This window comes from Gracilinanus agilis, chromosome 1, assembly GCF_016433145.1.
Source record: "Gracilinanus agilis isolate LMUSP501 chromosome 1, AgileGrace, whole genome shotgun sequence".
Taxonomy (NCBI): domain Eukaryota; kingdom Metazoa; phylum Chordata; class Mammalia; order Didelphimorphia; family Didelphidae; genus Gracilinanus; species Gracilinanus agilis.
Genome location: NC_058130.1, coordinates 796,179,066 through 796,195,741, shown reverse-complemented (window position 1 = coordinate 796,195,741; position 16,676 = coordinate 796,179,066). Strand labels below are relative to the sequence as shown.

General features: G+C 45.0%; 1 protein-coding gene across 1 annotated transcript; it reads right to left on the bottom strand.

Annotated features, from left to right (window-relative positions):
* Window positions 1–5,737: 5,737 nt before the first annotated feature.
* LOC123230547 (zinc finger protein 2 homolog) lies at window positions 5,738–6,298 on the bottom strand. Its single transcript, XM_044656678.1, has one exon. The coding sequence runs from the start codon at window positions 6,296–6,298 to the stop codon at window positions 5,738–5,740; it is 561 nt and encodes a 186-aa protein (XP_044512613.1).
* Between the last annotated feature and the right edge of the window lie 10,378 nt (window positions 6,299–16,676).

Sequence of the window (16,676 nt, the reverse complement as noted above, 5' to 3'; positions counted from 1 at the left end):
CGATTCTTTTAAGAACTTGGGTGTGTTTTTCCCACAAGAACTCTACTCTGTCTCTGACCCAGTGATACTGACCTTCTGGATGATTCTTGGTCAAGGCCCTCCATGTTGTATTTCTGCCTTTCCTTTTGTTGTATGAGGGCTTGGAAAATGTCCTCCATGTTCACCTAGACTGCTTGTATTCAGACAGTATCTCCCCGGTAGAAGAGATCAAATGAGAGTGTTTGGAACACTGGGGAGAAATGGTTTATTGGTTCTCAGAAGAAGAGAGTCCTTAGCTCCTTAGTGGGAGAAAGGCTGAAGATGAACAATGGGGGCCTTCAGGGAGGAATAGACGGCCTTTGATGGGAGATGGAATCGGATTCTTTGTTCATGAAAAGAGATTTTCTTTAGCTAGGAGAAGAATTATCTTTTCCTCTGATCCTGAGGCCAGAGAAGAAAAGGAGGCAACTGAGGTGGGCGAGATGTGGAGGATAAGAGAGTTCTGCAGAGGGTTCAGTTTTTGTGCAGTGGAATATGAGGCCAAGTTCTCAAGTGAGAAGTTTTATATTCATATCCTGGGAAATGATGGATGTCAACTTGAATGACAGGGGAGGCAGTTGGAAGGCATAGAATGTTCCCAGATGCCGTGAGCCAGGGGCAAACGTTGGTTGGCATGGCAGTATAAATTCCCCTGACAGCCACTTGAAGGGGTCTTTGGTCTTTTGGTCTTTGGGCTCTGGGTGGTGAAGGGAGGCTAGGAGGTCTATGAAGAAGAGGGTAGGAAGAATCTGAATATTTCCTGAAGACTGTGAGAGCTAGTGCATCACCAAACACTGATAGTGAAAAGCTGAGAGAATAACATCACCAACACAGCTGCATAAATAGCAGTTCCTATTCTCTGGCTTGGCTGTGGCCAGGCTGGGCCAGAAGGGTAGTGGAAAACAAAGCTCCAGCTTTTACTAAATCAATAGCCTCCAGTCCTGATTGTCAACTAGTTATAGATATTAGATTATCAGGGTCTCCAATCTCCATTCCTTATCCTGTTTATCCTTTCCCTGATTATAGATTATAGATAAAGAGTATTTAACAAGTACCTTCCTGAGTGGTCTTTCTATCACAACCATTGGGAAGGGAGTCAACACAGTCAGATTTCAAACGTGATCCAAAGCAAATCAAATCCCTATAATAATTTATCCAACCTCAAGTTGGACCTGAAAGGGTTACCCATCCACCTAACCTTTTGGGGTCCTCCCTGGGCAACTGTTAGAGAAAAGGGGAAATTACAACAACTATCAAGGGTGATCGGGGTTGGTGTTCCTCCATCATCTGCAACTAGGGAGAGTGCATAGATACATTCACATCACTGTATACCTATATCTCCCTAGGACCCTTTTTTGTTATAACAGAAGTTGAGGCAGGGGGTGGGAGAAAGCCATAAGGCAGAGCTGGAGAACAGGGAAATATTTGGAAGGCTGCTGTGGTACGTGGCAAAGGGAATGCCATGAGGAAGACGTCACAGGACCATCTTGCTATGGTGAGGACCCAGTTGAGATCAGGGAGCCTCAATGTAGAGTAGAGCCAGCCAGCTGGTTTCCTGATTTTCCTTCTCTCCATTGTCCTGTAGTCCATAAGCAGGAGTGAAGACTGCTACCTTACTTGGAAGCAATTTTTCTTCCTTAAGTTGGAGCCTCTTGAATAATTTTCACTTTTTTAAGACATTTTTTTTTTTTGCTGGGGTGGGGGGTTCGGAGATGTGTTCCTTGGTAGAGTTTTTGCTCATGACGAAGCTAAAGACATTTACCTTGATTTCCATGAGGCAGTTTATCCAACAAAGTGAGTGGAGCACTGTGGCTACAGTGGGAGACCCATAGTTAAGAGTTACTAGGTGCTAATAACATTCTGACAATTCAGTATTCTGGAGGAACTGAGATGAGAGAGTAAGAGACTTTCCCAAGGTCATACTGCTAGCAGTGTCTGGGGAAGGGATGGATACAAACCCACATCTTGCCAGTTCCAACTTCAGAATCCTATCTATTAACCCTTAAACTTTTCTAAGGAAGATCTGTATTGTTCAAATGTAGCCTCAGAACAGTTCCTAGCTGTGTAATCCTGGACAAATCACTTAAACAGTTTGCCTCTATTTCTTCATCTGTAAAATGGAGATAAAAATGACATCGACCTTCCAGAGTTGTGAAGATCAAATAAAATAATAATTATAAAACACTTGGCAGATAGTAAGCACCATATGGAAGGTTAGATGTCATTTTATTAGAGTAGATCTGACACATGGTTTGTTCTTTTGGCCAGTATTCTCAGTTCTTCAGGCCTTTGGGAAATAATCAATCTTTCCCCATCCTTGTCAGTATAGTTTTCTAAAAAAACAAACACTCAGCTATTGAGGATCAAAATCAGAAAATATTTCTTCCATGAAAAAGAAACAAAGAAAACAAAAGAGGAAAGATTGGAATCAGACGGCCTGAATTCAGTTCCTACATCCATCACTTCTTCCCTGCATGACTGTGGGAAGGCATTGACTGTCTTATCTTCAGCTTCCTCCTCTATAAAGTCCTCGATCACCCCTGAAATGAGTGGCCTCTTCTAGCTTTGAGTAGCTCCCACAGAGTTCTGGGAATGAATATTGCAGTGTAAACCCCAGCAAGGTCTCCTCTTCTATTCTCCCCATTCCCTCCTTGGGTTCATCGCTGGTTTCCATTCTCTCCTAGAGCCCAATTCCCATTAAATTATTCAGGGTGCTGTGATGTTTATAGGATCAGAGTAATTATCGTAATTACGCACAGCGGGTTTTCATAATTAATGGCCTCCACCCAAATTCATTTCCTATAAAAAGGGCTCAGAATGGGGCAGCCGTTTGAGTCCCTGAGCTCATCCCAGGGACAGTAAGTCAAATGTGTTGTTGGGTTTTTTCACTGAGGAAAAGAAAGGATCATCTCAGCATTTGGGCCTTTTATTTCTAATTGTTGTCCTGAAGTCTGTGTCATTCCTCTGGGTGAAGAGGAGAGAAACCAATCAGCCTCTGCTCTGCGTTAGCTCAGGATGCTCGTCCTGAGGTTCCCAACTGCAGGAAGCTTTCAGTCTGCAAAGGGTGTCCCATCCCTTGTCTCATGGGAGCTGGGTGACATTCCCTCCCCTAGAAAGTGAGGATGCCCAGATGGAGAGGTTTTTAAAAACTTTTTCTTAAACCCTTAACTTCTGTGTATTGGCTCCTAGGTGGAAGAGTGGCAAGGATGGGGCAATGGGGGTCAAGTGACTTGCTCAGGGTCACAAAGCTGGGAAATGAATGAGGCCACATTTGAACCCAGGACCTCCTGTCTCTAGGCCTGGCTCTCAATCCACTGAACTATCCAGTTGCCCCACCAGATGGAGAGTTTTAATGGGCTGCCTGTGAGGGGTTGTGATGGCTTGTGTTCGGTTCTTCCTGAACCCCTTAGGAGTTTTCTTGGCAAAGATGCTGGAAGGGTTTGCCATTTCCTGCTCCAGCTCCTTCTATAGATAAAGAAATGGAGGCAAACAAGGTTAAGTGACTTATCCAAGGTCACACAGTGAGTTTGCCATTTCCTTCTCCAGATCATTTTATGGATGAGGAAATTGAGCCTAACAGGGTTAAGTGGCTTACCCAGGGTCACACAGCTAGCAAATATTTGAGATTGGATTTGAACTTAAAAAGCTGAGTCTTCCTGACTCCAGGTTTGGCACTCTATCCATTAAGAGCTCCAGCTTCCCCATCCATGATTGCATAGCTAATAAGAATGAGAGGAAAATGGGATCTGAACCCAGGTCATTATAAGATGGTAGACTTAAGAGTATGAGGGACCTTCAAGATACTGGGGAACCCCCCCGGCCATTCCTTTTACAGACAAGGAAACAGATGCAGAGACTTAGCTGGCCTCCCATTACTAGTAAGTATCAGAGAAGATTTGAACTTCAAGTTTCCTGACTCGAGGTCTAATGTACTAGATTCTCCCTAACTCTGAACCCAGCATGTTTCTATTTGGCATCCTAGAGTGAGAACCACTTACTGTGAGAAGAGACATCATGAAAATGATGGAAAAAAGCCAAGATTTATTAAACATCTACTTTGTTCCAGAGGCCATGCTAAGTTCTAGGAATACAAATAAAAAAGCAAGAGAATCTGCCCTCAGCATGCTGACATTCTTATTTTTTTAACCCTCGGCTTCTGCCTTAGTATGAATTCTGAGACAGAAGAATGGTAAGTGCTAAGCAATTGGGAGGAAGTGACTTGTCCAGGGTCATACAGTTAGCAAATATCTGAGGCCATATTAGAATCCTGGTCCTCACAAATCCAGCCTGGCACTCTAAAACTGGGTATGAGCTGGAACTGAGGTTTTTGTCCCAGTTCCCCACATGAAGCTCTCATGATGAGCCTGAGCTGCATTGTTGTACCACAGGGTGCAGTAAGAGTCGGCCTCGTCCTCAGGCTGGGCTTCCCATGAGGGTGAGGACTACCTCATCCCCAAGACCCTGAGAACTGGGCAGGGACAGCAGAACTAAGATTGATGGTATCATGAATAAGTCTCTGGGGAGACTGGCCAGGTTTCTGCTGCAACCAATGGGAATACTGCCTGGTAGTGGATGGCCCCCATGCTGGAGCTGCTGGTTAGGGTGACGGCTCCTGGGTCACCACAACCTGAGAAGTGACCCCTGAGAACAAGAGGACAGACAAATCAAAGGCATCACTGCCAAGATCCCTGGCTTAATCCCATTTCTCCCCTCATCACCCCCAAACTCACCACAGTGGCAGAATGAGCAGCATCAGGAGTCAAGGCCATAGTGTAAACATTCTGCTCCCCAAGACCCCAGAGCTGGGGCTGAGCTCCTGCCAGTCTCTTTTATCTCTCCACTACCTCCCTTCCCCACCCTGGGAGGCTGGAGGCTCACTGCCTGCAAATATTTCTTCAGACCAGACTCATTGGGACCAAGTGACTCAGACTTACACTGTTGAAGGGTCATGTATATGGGGAGGGGATTTTATAGCTGTGAGTAGTTAGAAAAACTTGGAAAGGACCACTCTGTTGCAGATGTCTTTAATGTTTCAAAAATACTAAATCTCTAGGATTTATATTGTACAGAGAAAAATCTAAAGGTCCAACTTGCTGGATTAAGCCCATTTAATGAAGTTCCTTAAGCCTGTCCTGCAATGATGTTATATAATCTGCAATTTGGGATTCTCCACCTAGCAGAGAGAAAACCTGGTGAGAGGACCTCAACTGTCAGGTGAAATAGCTTCTCCCAGGAAATCAGTTATCTCCTCACCCTCCAAGTTCCAAAGAGGAACTCAGCTCCCCCTTCAAGCTTCAAGTCCTCTTTTATTCTTTCCTGACACTCCTTTTTTTCTTTTTTTTTAAACCCTTACCTTCCACCTTGCTCCAAGGCAGAAGAGTGGTAAGGGTAGGCAATGGGGGTCAAGTGACTTGCCCAGGGTCACACAGCTGGGAAGTGTCTGAGGCCAGATTTGAACCTAGGACTTCCTGTCTCTAGGCCTGGCTCTCAATCCACTGAGCTACCCAGCTGCCCCGACACTCCTTTTGGAAATCTTTCCTTGAGTTCCATCCTAAAGCTCTGTGAGCCACTTGGTTTGTACCCTGTATCATGTGCAAACTTACCTGCCTATTTCCCTATTTTAATACTAGTATCTATTATTTAAGGTTTCAGCATTAATAGTCATTAAGGAAATTGGTTTATAATTTTTGGGCTTCCTAGCTTAGGTATCAGTACCATATTAAAGTTCCTCACCAGTGTGGATTCTCTGATGATAAGCAAGACTGAAGCTCAGACTGAATGTCTTTCCACATTGCTTGCATTTATAAGGTTTCTCCCCTGTATGGATTCTCTGATGAACAGCAAGACAGGAGCTGATACTGAATGTCTTTCCACATTGCTTACATTCATAAGGTTTCTCCCCAGTGTGGACTCTCTGATGTACAGCAAGACTGGAGCTCTGATTGTATGTCTTTCCACAAAGCTTGCATTCATAAGGTTTCTCCCCAGTGTGGACTCTCTGATGAACAGCAAGGCGGGAGCTCTGAATGAATGTCTTTCCACACTGCTTGCATTCATAAGGTTTGTCACCAGTGTGGATTCTCTGATGTACAGCAAGACTGGAACTATGACCAAAAATCTTTCCACATTGGTTGCATTCATAAGGTTTCTCCCCAGTGTGGATTCTCTGATGTACAGCAAGACTTGAACTGTGACGGAACATCTTTCCACATTGGTTGCATTCATAAGGTTTCTTCCCAATGCGGATTCTCTGATGTACAGCAAGACTGGCCCTGTGCATACAAGTCTTTCCATTCTGATTACTTTTACTAGATGTTTCCTCAGTTTGCATTCTTTGATGTTCAATATAAGATGAATGTTGAGATACAACACAGAATTCTCTGAAAGCAAAGTTATTGGGATCATCACTCATGAATCTTTGTAGGTCTATTTCTTCCACAGAAGGGCTCATCTCTGTTGGATTCTTTTTCATTTCAGTTCTGATCTCTCCTTTTAAAAGAAACAAACAGTAAAACATACATGTAGAGTGACATATACCCATATATAACTCTATCTCCTTTTCTCAACTGTCAGAACATAAATTGCTTTATATCCTATTTCCTCAGTAACAAATATTCCAAATTAAATGGGCAAAATCCATCTTTTTAAAACGCCATTACCTCAAAGCTAAAGAACAATTTGAATAACAAAGAGCATCCCATGTGATTTCATTGGCTTTTCATAACAAATTAAGATTTTGAACAGACTAGCTTCATTACATTACTAACTCAGACCATGACCTCAGAAAGGCTGGATGAGTGACATGACCTGAAATCCTGGCGGCCGAGACCAAATCTTGTGGCTGGGCATACTCTGTCCACAGTACTAGATTATTCACTTTCAATCTTCTTGCTTTCATTTTCATTGTCTATACATTCAATCCTCTCTTCATAGGTATGACATTACTGGGGGCATGTAGACTAAATATTCCTATTATTTATCATCTAGCTTCCCTATAAGCATTGTGTAATTCCTTTCATGATTGCTTTCAACCATATTTTTTGTTTCAGTATCTGAGATCAGATGAAGAAATTCAGTACTCTTTTTTGCATATATCCAAGACATAAAAGATTTTATTCTGTTCCCTACCCCTTTAGAGAAGCCATTGCTTTTCTTTAAATGCCTCTTTTCACTAAAATAAAATCCTTCTACTAAATACAATTTAAACAAAAACATGGTATTTTCCATGTTTAAATATATGTCTCATACAGTAAGTTGATCATGATCCTTTTGTAAGGAAATGGGCAAAAAACTTGTACAGTTCTCTTCCTATTTCCACATTATACAGATACTGGCATTTTCATGATATTCTTCTTTAAAATCCCAATAAAAATGGTGGTGCACTCTCATTGTACCTCGGAAACTTGCTAGAACTTTTAAGCCTGGGCAAGTCACAGGAGCTCTTTTGGTCTTAGGCTCCTCAACTATAACATGGACATAATATCAAGTGACTCTCAAGGTTCATAAGAGGATCAAAGAAGATAACATTTATAAAGTGTATGACACATAATAGGGGCCATATGTAAATGGCGTTTATTTTTATCATTTGAATTTGGATTATTTCCTCCTTTGATTGCTTTCCTCCTTAAACTGTCCTCTTCACTCCTCTAGTTCCTGATTTCCCTGTTGAATTAAATGCATTTCCATTCCCCAACACTCCTTTCTCCCAGGATCATCTCAGAGTGAAATTAAGGATCTGGTGCTTCTTTCTGAACTACCTCCATGTCTGGGTTCTAGATTGTGAGCTCCAGAACAGCCCAGAATGGTGTTTCCCTTCCTTTGTATGCTAAGGGCTTAGCATCTTTCCTAGAATATATTTATTATTTAATACATGTTTATTGACTGGGCCCAGGGCTTATATCGGGCTCAACCTCTACAAGGATCCTTGCATTCTGGTCTCTCTCCTGGAAGGCAAATTCATGCTCTGGCCTCAGCTGTATTTCTGTCTCTCTCTTGCCCTTATTTCTCAGCAGACAACAGTAACTCCATTGGAACTTGAGCAGATCCAATCCTGAAGATCCTAGAGGCTTCTCTCCAGGCTCTCATCTTCCTAAAGTGAGGTGCTGTGGTCACCTGATTGTCCAAGACCAGGACAAAGACTGAGCCCCAGAGCCCAGGAAAGGGCCTGGGCTGATGATTTATAAAAAGCTTAGCCTTGGATTGCTTCCAAGGAAGGCAGCAGTCTTAACTCCTGCTCATGGGTTGCAAGTCAATGGAGAGAAGGAAAATCAGGAAACCAGCTGCCTGGCTCCACTCTACATCGAGGCTCCCTGACCTCAGCTGGGTCTTCACCATGGCAAGGCAATCCTGTGAAGTCTCCCTCATAGATTCCCTTTAACACCCAGGACATGGGCCTTCCAAACATTTCCGTCTCCATGAGGGTCTCCAGCTCTCCCTCATGGCTTCCTCCCACTGTCTGCCTCATCTTCTGAGCTGAGAACTTAGTTTAATATTACACTGAACAAAACCTGGACCTCTCTGCAGAGCTCTCTTATCTTCCACATCTCACCCAGCTCAGCTGCCTCCTTTTCCTTGCTGGCCTCAGGATAAGAGGAAAAGGTCATTCTTCTTCTAGCTAAAGAAGATCTCTTTCCATAGGCAAAGAAGTCCATCTCATCCCTCATCTATGCCAATCTATTCCTCCCTGCAAGGCCCCCACTGTTCTTTCATCTTCAGCCTTTCCCACACTGAGCTAATGACTCTCTTCCTCTGGGAACCAACAAATCATTTCCCCAAACACTCTCACTGGATCTCTTCATCCCTATGAGATACTGTCCAATGTCTGCCCTCCGGTTTAGGGCTAAACTACTAGAGATGGCCATTTGCAGTGAGTTGTGCCACTGCCTCTCCCTTGTTTTCTCAGCTATACTTTCCCCCAGAATTCTCAGTCTGGTTCTCCTGAAGCCCCAGGCCACCTCCCCCTATTAGACCCCCTCTAGTGCTCCTTCCCTCCAAAGCCTTCCCTCTCCTGACTGGCTGCCCTGGAGCTGGGATCTAGATGGCTTCTACAGAACTGTTGGCATGCTGCTATCTGCTTCTGCAAAAGGTGAGCTCCATGAGGGCAGGGGATGTCCACTATAGCCCTTTATGTCCCCCAAAACTTAGCCTGGGACCCAGCACAGAACAAGCCCTCGTACGTATTTTTAGATACTAAAGAGCTGAGAGAGGATAAGTTCGCCCTTCTGGCACCTGCAGGATACTTCCAGGCAGTTCAGTCCCAAACACTGACTTCTTAAAGCAGCGATGGGCAAACTTTTAAAGAGGGGGGTCAAAGGAAAGGAAAAAAAAACTTTAGGCGGGCCAATATAATTATATCTAGCCGAGGCGGAGGGGGTAGCTAATTGGAGGAGGCTCCATTGATCTGGGGAGGAGCCAGTGGCACCCGGGTAGAACATTTGCATCTGACCCTCGGACTGTAGTTTGCCCATCACTGTCTTAGAGGGTCACAGACTAATCCATTGAAAGGAATGGATAGGAAAAGGAGTCCAACAGTCTCATTTTACATATAGGGAAATTGAGGCACAGCAGATCAGTGACTAGCCCAGGGAGTCCCTGCTAAAACCTCTGAAAAAGAATTCCAAGTCAGGTTTTCCTGCCCCAAAATCTAGCCCTGGCTTCAATAGAGCACACAGAAGCCTCTGGTCACCCCAGGTCTCCCACACCTCCTTTTCACTCCCTCACCTGGGCAGCAGCTCCTCAGGCCTTCTTGCTCCAGCTTCCTCGGGGCTTCCCTCAGCTCCAAAGAAGAGAACACGTCTTCTGGGGGAGCTAGAAGCCCTGGGCAAGGGAGAATCAGTCAGGGAGGATAGAGAGAAGCTTGTCACTGAGTTCTCTTTAGGGAAAGGTTGGGGAAATCCAGTGATTCCACTCACTCTGTCCAAGGGGTTTCCATAGGAGTATGCCCTCCCCCTTCATTGTCTGTAATGTAGGAACCCAGGGTAGGATGTGCCTGTTACCCTACTGGGGGACCGAGAATGAGCAACAGCCTCCCTCTCCCATCCTGTTCTTGTCCATTCTGGCAGAAACTCCTAAACTGCCAAACTGGGTCAGAGGGTCAGTGTTCTGGGTCAGTCTGAAGCCCCAGACACAGGGACCTTGAGAGATTGGCTTCTGTCCCTTCACCCTGCCTGCTCCTCCCTCCCTGATGCCTCTCTGAGTGTTGGAGACTCTTTTCTCAGGGAGTCTCTGCCTCCTCTCCTGGGGAACTCAACAATCCTCATTGTGCCTGAATCTGTCTCTCAGCCAGTCCATTCATCTTAACAATCACAGAGGACGGCAAGCAGGGCCTTTGGGGGAGGCTTACTGGGGCTCCTGGAGGAGAGTCTCCCTAGAATTTAGGGTATGGAGAAGAGAGGGAAGAACTGTGGGAAACCAATCTGGAACCAGAATGTTAGGTTCTAGGTCATTTTCTTCAGAAAAGGTTGGACTCAGTCCATAGTTTTCCATTATCTGGAAATGAGAGGTAGCTAGAAGGGGAGGGGGCATGGGCCTGGGATTAGGGGGAGGAAGGCCTCAGTTTACATTTCACCACAAACAATTCCCATGTGGGTGCCTCAGAATAAGTCACTTAATTGAATCTATTTCCTCATCTGTAAAATGGGGATAATTGTGGCACTGAATTAGGAAGATAAAGGTGAGGAAGAAGTGCCAGAATATTACAGAGAAAAACCTTGGCAGAGACCTGGGCCAAGAGCAGGTTGTTATAAACGCTTTTTCTCTTCCCTCCCTTCTTCACTGGCTCTGCTGGAGCCTTAGGGCACTAGGAAGGAAGACTAAGGACAAGCCATCTCTCTTGGGGACACCCAAGAGTTGTGAGATACGAGTTTATGCTGGTTAAAGAGAAAAAGATCCCCAATAGTAGATCCATCCTAAAGGGGAAGAGGGTGGGAGGAAAACCCTCCTGAACAGTTTTCCCAGATGGGTTTGGGAGACTCAATTCCAGGCCAGGGAGAGGCAAGATGGAATAAGCTCTGACATTACTTCCACATCTGAGATTCTCCAACATGCATTGGATCTTGGACTTCAAGAGCACCAAAGGGAGCCCCCAAGGTCCCATTACACAATGCAAAGTCCTTTTATAGGAGAACCAGGCAGCAGGAGGGCCCTGGATCTGGGACTCAGCATACCAGCCCTCCTCCCTTCCTCACGACTGAAAACTGCTCCCAACCTCACTTGCTGCTGAGAGTGATATTCCCTTGGATGGCAGACTTGGGCAGCAGGGAGAGGCTCCTTACCCACAGAGAGCAGGTTCTGGGCATTCTCCAGCATCACCTCCTTGTACAGCTCCTTCTGGGGAGGGGACAAGAGGCGCCACTCCTCCCTTGTGAAGTCCACAGCCACATCCTTGAAAGTCACCACCTCCTAGAGCAGCCCAAGGCAGAGCACAGAGGGCTGAAAGTTACATCACAATGAAGAGCCCACCTCTGGTCAGTTACAGGAGGAAACTGACACACAGAGAAGGGAGGGGCCCAAAGGTCCCGCCCATTGTCAGTGTCAGAGCCAGCACTAGAAGCTGAGTCTGTAAGAGCCCAATGGAGGCTTGAGAGAAGCAGCTCTAGGATGCTCTGAAGGAAGCCGAGGAGTTTCTGAGCAAGCTGAATAGAGTCCTAGAAAGGCGGCAGTGGTGGTGGTGTGGCGGTGGCGGAGGAGGAGGAGGAAGAGGAGGAGTTGTTGTTCTTCTTCTTCCTCTTCTCTTCTCCTTCTCCCCCCCCCCCCTTATCAGTGTTTACTTATAACATTGTGGAAGGCATGAGAAAGCAGAGAATGTGTTCCAGAGAGCTCGAGGACCCAGGATGCCACCCAGGGTGACCCATCCTTGGAGAAGGCTGAGCTGATCTCGGATCCTCCATCCTATGACAGACATCACTTACCCTGTCTGTTCTCTATTCTGTGCTCCCCCAACCCTATCAAAGAGATCTAGCCTTCTGCTTAGGGTTTGGAGCATTAACTGAGACAAGCCTATGAGCTCTTTTATTGACAGGCAGAATTCCCCTGCTGGTCTTCCTTGGAGAGCTGCCTCAGTTTACACTTTGGTTAAATTTCACTCCCAACATCTGAAAATGGGAGCTTCACAATGTTGGACAGAACAGTAGATGTTCACTAATGAAGAGGAGTCTGCAGTATTTTTAGAAAGAGATCATGAAAGGAAGAGATCATTTGCTTCTTGAACACCCCGAGCAGCAGAAGCACATCAGAGAGAGCAGAAAGAGGATTCTTTTAACAACTAAAGACAAGGAGGAAAGAGGAAATCCAGGAGGGCTAAAGCTGAAGACAGAGGGGATCATGGGAAGAATTTTGTGGCGTCCCATCTGCTCCAGGAGGTTGCTTCTTGTGTTGGGCTGCAAGACCACAGGGGAAAAGAGGAGGTAGATACAGAGAAGATGGAGACACATGCAGGGCATCTCAAGGACCACAAACTGTCATTTCCATTCCCTCTACATTCAGCACCTGTTCTGCACTTCTGGGGATTCCCCAAGAGTGCAAAAGACAGTCCTTGCCCTCCAGGAGCTCACAGCCCAGTTGGGGAGGGAGACAATACACAGACACATGGGCACAAAGTGAGCTCTGTCTAGGAGAAATAGGGAAGAATGGAAAGAATGAAGGTACTTTGACTAAGAGGGATGAGGGAAGGTTTCCTGTAGAGGGAAAATATTCTAAGACATGAGATAAAGTCATTGAAAATGCCTGGAACTAGACACAGCCAGATCATATGGTGGGTAGAATACCAGATCTGGAATCAAGAAGACCTGGGTTCAAATGTGACCTCAGTCACTTTTGAGCTGTGTGATCCTGGGTAAGTCACTTGTCTCTGACTGCCTAGTCCTCATCACTCATCTATCTTGGAACTGATCCTGAGATGGAATATAAGGGTTAAAAAAACCAAAACTGTTTCCATTTTGGGGCATTTAGGTGACTCTGTGAATAGAGAACTACAATTAGAGACAGAAGGTCCTGTGTTCAAATATGACCTCTGACACTTCCTACCTATGTGACTGTGGGTAAGCCACCTATCCCCAATGGCCTATCTCTTAGCCATCTTCTGCCTACAACAAATGCTTACCATCAATTCTAAGACAGAAAGTAAAGGATTTTTCAAAAAGTCTGCAGGTAAAGGAATCCAGGAGGCCAGGTTCCCTAGATCCAAGAATACAAACTGGGGAGTAATGAATAAGACGGGAAAGAGGGCTTTGAACACCAAACAATGCTTTGTATTTGATACTGGAGGGAACAAGGGAGCCACTGGGGTTTATGGAGTAGGGGAGTGACAGGATAAGAACTGAGCTATAGGAAAATCACTCTGGTGGAAGAATGGAGAAGGCCTTGGAGTGGGAAGAGCCTTGTGGCAGACAGATCCAGCAGCAGGTTGTCTTAATAGTCCAGGAGGGAGGTGATGTGGTCCCCCACCAGGAGGATGGCAGTGACACAGGACAGAAGGGGGCATATTGGAGAGACACTGCAAAGGTGAAACTGACAAGTCCTGGCGCCATATTGGATATGTGGGTAAGAGACAGTGAGGAGTCAAGGGGGGGGGGCTTTGGTTTTGAGCCTGAGGGATGAGGAGGATACAGCTGTCGAGAAGGTGGGGGTTCTGTCTAGGTGAGAGAGAACAATGTGTTTGGGACACACTAAACTCACAACGTCTACTGGTCACCTAGTGTGAAATCCCTGTAAGGAAATTTGAGATGAAAGACTGAAAGTCTGCACAGAAATTGGGGCAGAAAATGTAGATCTGAGACTCATCAACAGAGAGATGGTGCTTGTAGCCCTGGTAGCTGATGAGATCACCAAGTAAAGAAGACCAGAAGGGGAAGAGTAAAGGGCCAAAGAGAGGACTGGAGGAACTCCCTCACTCTAACCCTACTGTTACGAGATCTAGAGGAAGAGCCAGCAGAGAAGACAGAGAATCACAGGTCAAAGAGGTAGGAGCTAAACCAGGAGAGAGAGCCATCTCTTAAAAACCTGGAGAGAAGAGAATATCGAGGAGGAGAGAGTGGGCCAACAGCATCAAAGGCTGCAGACAGGACTGAGAGGAGGATTCAGGAGGTGGTCTCTATCGTCTTGGAAAGAGAAGAGCATACAGGGGAGGAGATATGGAGGAGAAGGCAAAGCCTGAGAAGATGGAGAGGGGGTGGAGGCCCTACCTTGACGTGGATGGCAGTTCTACTGATGAATGTTCTCATGGGTAAAGGGAGATGAGGACTCACACTGAGGCCAGAGAGACTTGATGTCTGCAGTCTATTTGTCCCGAGGTGGGGAGGCTGCAACTTGTAGTGGGGGTGTCCAGTGTGGCACTTGGAGCACTGGGATAGCTTTGACCCAGGGACCAGATTTCCAGGCAAAAGTAGAAGAAAAGAAAGAGGTTAAACTGTGACAATTGAAAGATGAAATGTCTGAGGAATCAAAGCTCTGCTCTTCTGAGCACATCAATTTATTAAAGCAATATATGCCAACTGCCTGACCAATAAGGACCAGGCCCTTTCTTGGGCTTAGGGCTGGACATCAAAATCAGGGGGAAAAGAGACTTATTTACCTTAAAAGAGATGAATGAAATAAGACCAATGAATGCAAAGGAAACAATCCAATGTTGGATCATCTGCTTTCTAACTGGAGAAAAAATTAGGGGCTTGCCAAGTCCGGATGGGAAGAGGGACAGAGGCAGTTCCCTGAAAAGGGGTCCCCCTCCTTCCCTATATCTGTAAACAATGAAAAGACCAAAGAAACAATAACTGATTGATCAATAGGGACCCAGATTGCAGATAAGACCCACTGCATGCCTGAGATGTATAATTAGGAGAAAACTCCTTCCATCAGTCTCAGAATCTCACTGTATTTCTGGTCAACCTAAGCTCGGGCCGTAGCTGAATATCTCTAAACAGCAGAAACAGGCGGTCCAACTTCCCAGCCAGGCAGGAAGAGGTTCACATAATGTAATGCAGCTTTCTCCCAATTTTCCCCATTGAATAAACTTTCCTCTCCAGACAGAATTTGGACAAGGCACACAACTGAACAGAAGTGAACTGAGCCAGCTCCAGCTCTGAGTCACAAGATGGAGAATGTTTCCACAATTTACCTCTTGCTGCCCCCAAAGCCCTCCCTCCCTTCCCAAGAGGGAATCAGCTCAGTAGATGGCACAAGGCTGGCTTGTCCCAGCTTCTTCACATACCCTACAGGAAATGCTGAGACCATGCTGCATGGAATACTGAGAACAGAGATTTTCTACATACAGCAACCATGTCAACCTCGGCATCTCTCCTCAGAGACAGGAAGCTCCATACTTTAGTCCATATAAATTTCTCTAGTGAAACCTCACAGAAGCAGCTTCAGATTGAACAGAATGCTTAGAGAATCAAATCCAAAAATATAATCCAGGAAAAAAATGTAATTTTGCTCCTCTTGCCATGAGGGAGAGGTTATCTGACAGGGCTAGATAAAATCATAACAAAATTCATTTGGGAAAAACAAAAGATCAACCATATCACAGAAAATGATGAAAAGAAGCCAGGATAACTGGGGAACAGCACTGCCAGAGCTCAGACCAGATCACAAGTCAGCAGTCATTCTAAACCTGGGGTATTGGTAAGATAAGGAGATAAAGCAATGGAACAGATGAAAGAGAATACCTCCTGCCAAGAGGCAAACAAGCAATTTGAGAGAAAATTCCTTATTTGGTAAAAACTGCTAAGAAAACTGGAATGCAGCCTAGAAGGAAATGAGGCTCAGAGTATAAGCCTACACCATACTCTACTAGACATGGTTTAAGGAAATGTGAGCTAAATATTAAAGATCACACTATAAGAAGGTAGGAGAGAAACATCTCATGCATGTCTCACAGCTACAGGGTGATATATGTAGAATAATAATTTATTTTCTCCCAAATTACAGGTAAAAATAATTTCTAACATTCATTTTTAAAATTTAGTTCCAAATAGTCTTCCTCCCTCCATTCCCCCTCCCTGAGAGAGCAATCTGATCTAGACTTACCTGAGCAATCATGTAAAATATTTTTCCTTATTTTTCATTTTGTGGAAGAAATCTCAAACCAAAGAAAATGAAAGTAAGGAAAAAAGGGAAACATGTTTTGGTCTGAATTCAGAGTCTACCAGTTCTTTCTCTGGAAGGAGATGGTTTTTCTCATCACTAGTCCTTTGGGATTGTCTTAAAACACTGGGTTAGTTGCTAAGAACAGCCGAGTCATTCACAGCTTCTGACCACACCATGTTGCTGTTAGCCTACAAAATGTTCTCCTGCTTCTGCTCATACTTTGCATCAGTTCATGGAAGTCTTCCCAGGTTTCTCTGAAATGATCCTGCCTGTTATTCCTCATAGCCCAACAGGGTTACACTATAATCACACACTACAACTTGTTTTGCAATTCCTCAATTAATGAATGTCTCTCCCTTTTCAATTCTCTACTGCCACAAAAAGATCTGTTATATAAATATCTTTGTATAAATAGATTCTTTTCCCCTTGTTAGGGATCTTTGGGATACATGCCTAAATCAAAGGGTATGCACAGGTTGAAAGCCTTTTGGGCAGAGTTCAAAATGGCCCATCAATGGATGACAACTTCACCAACAATGCATGAGTGTCCCAGCTTTCACACATCTCTGAAGTGATCA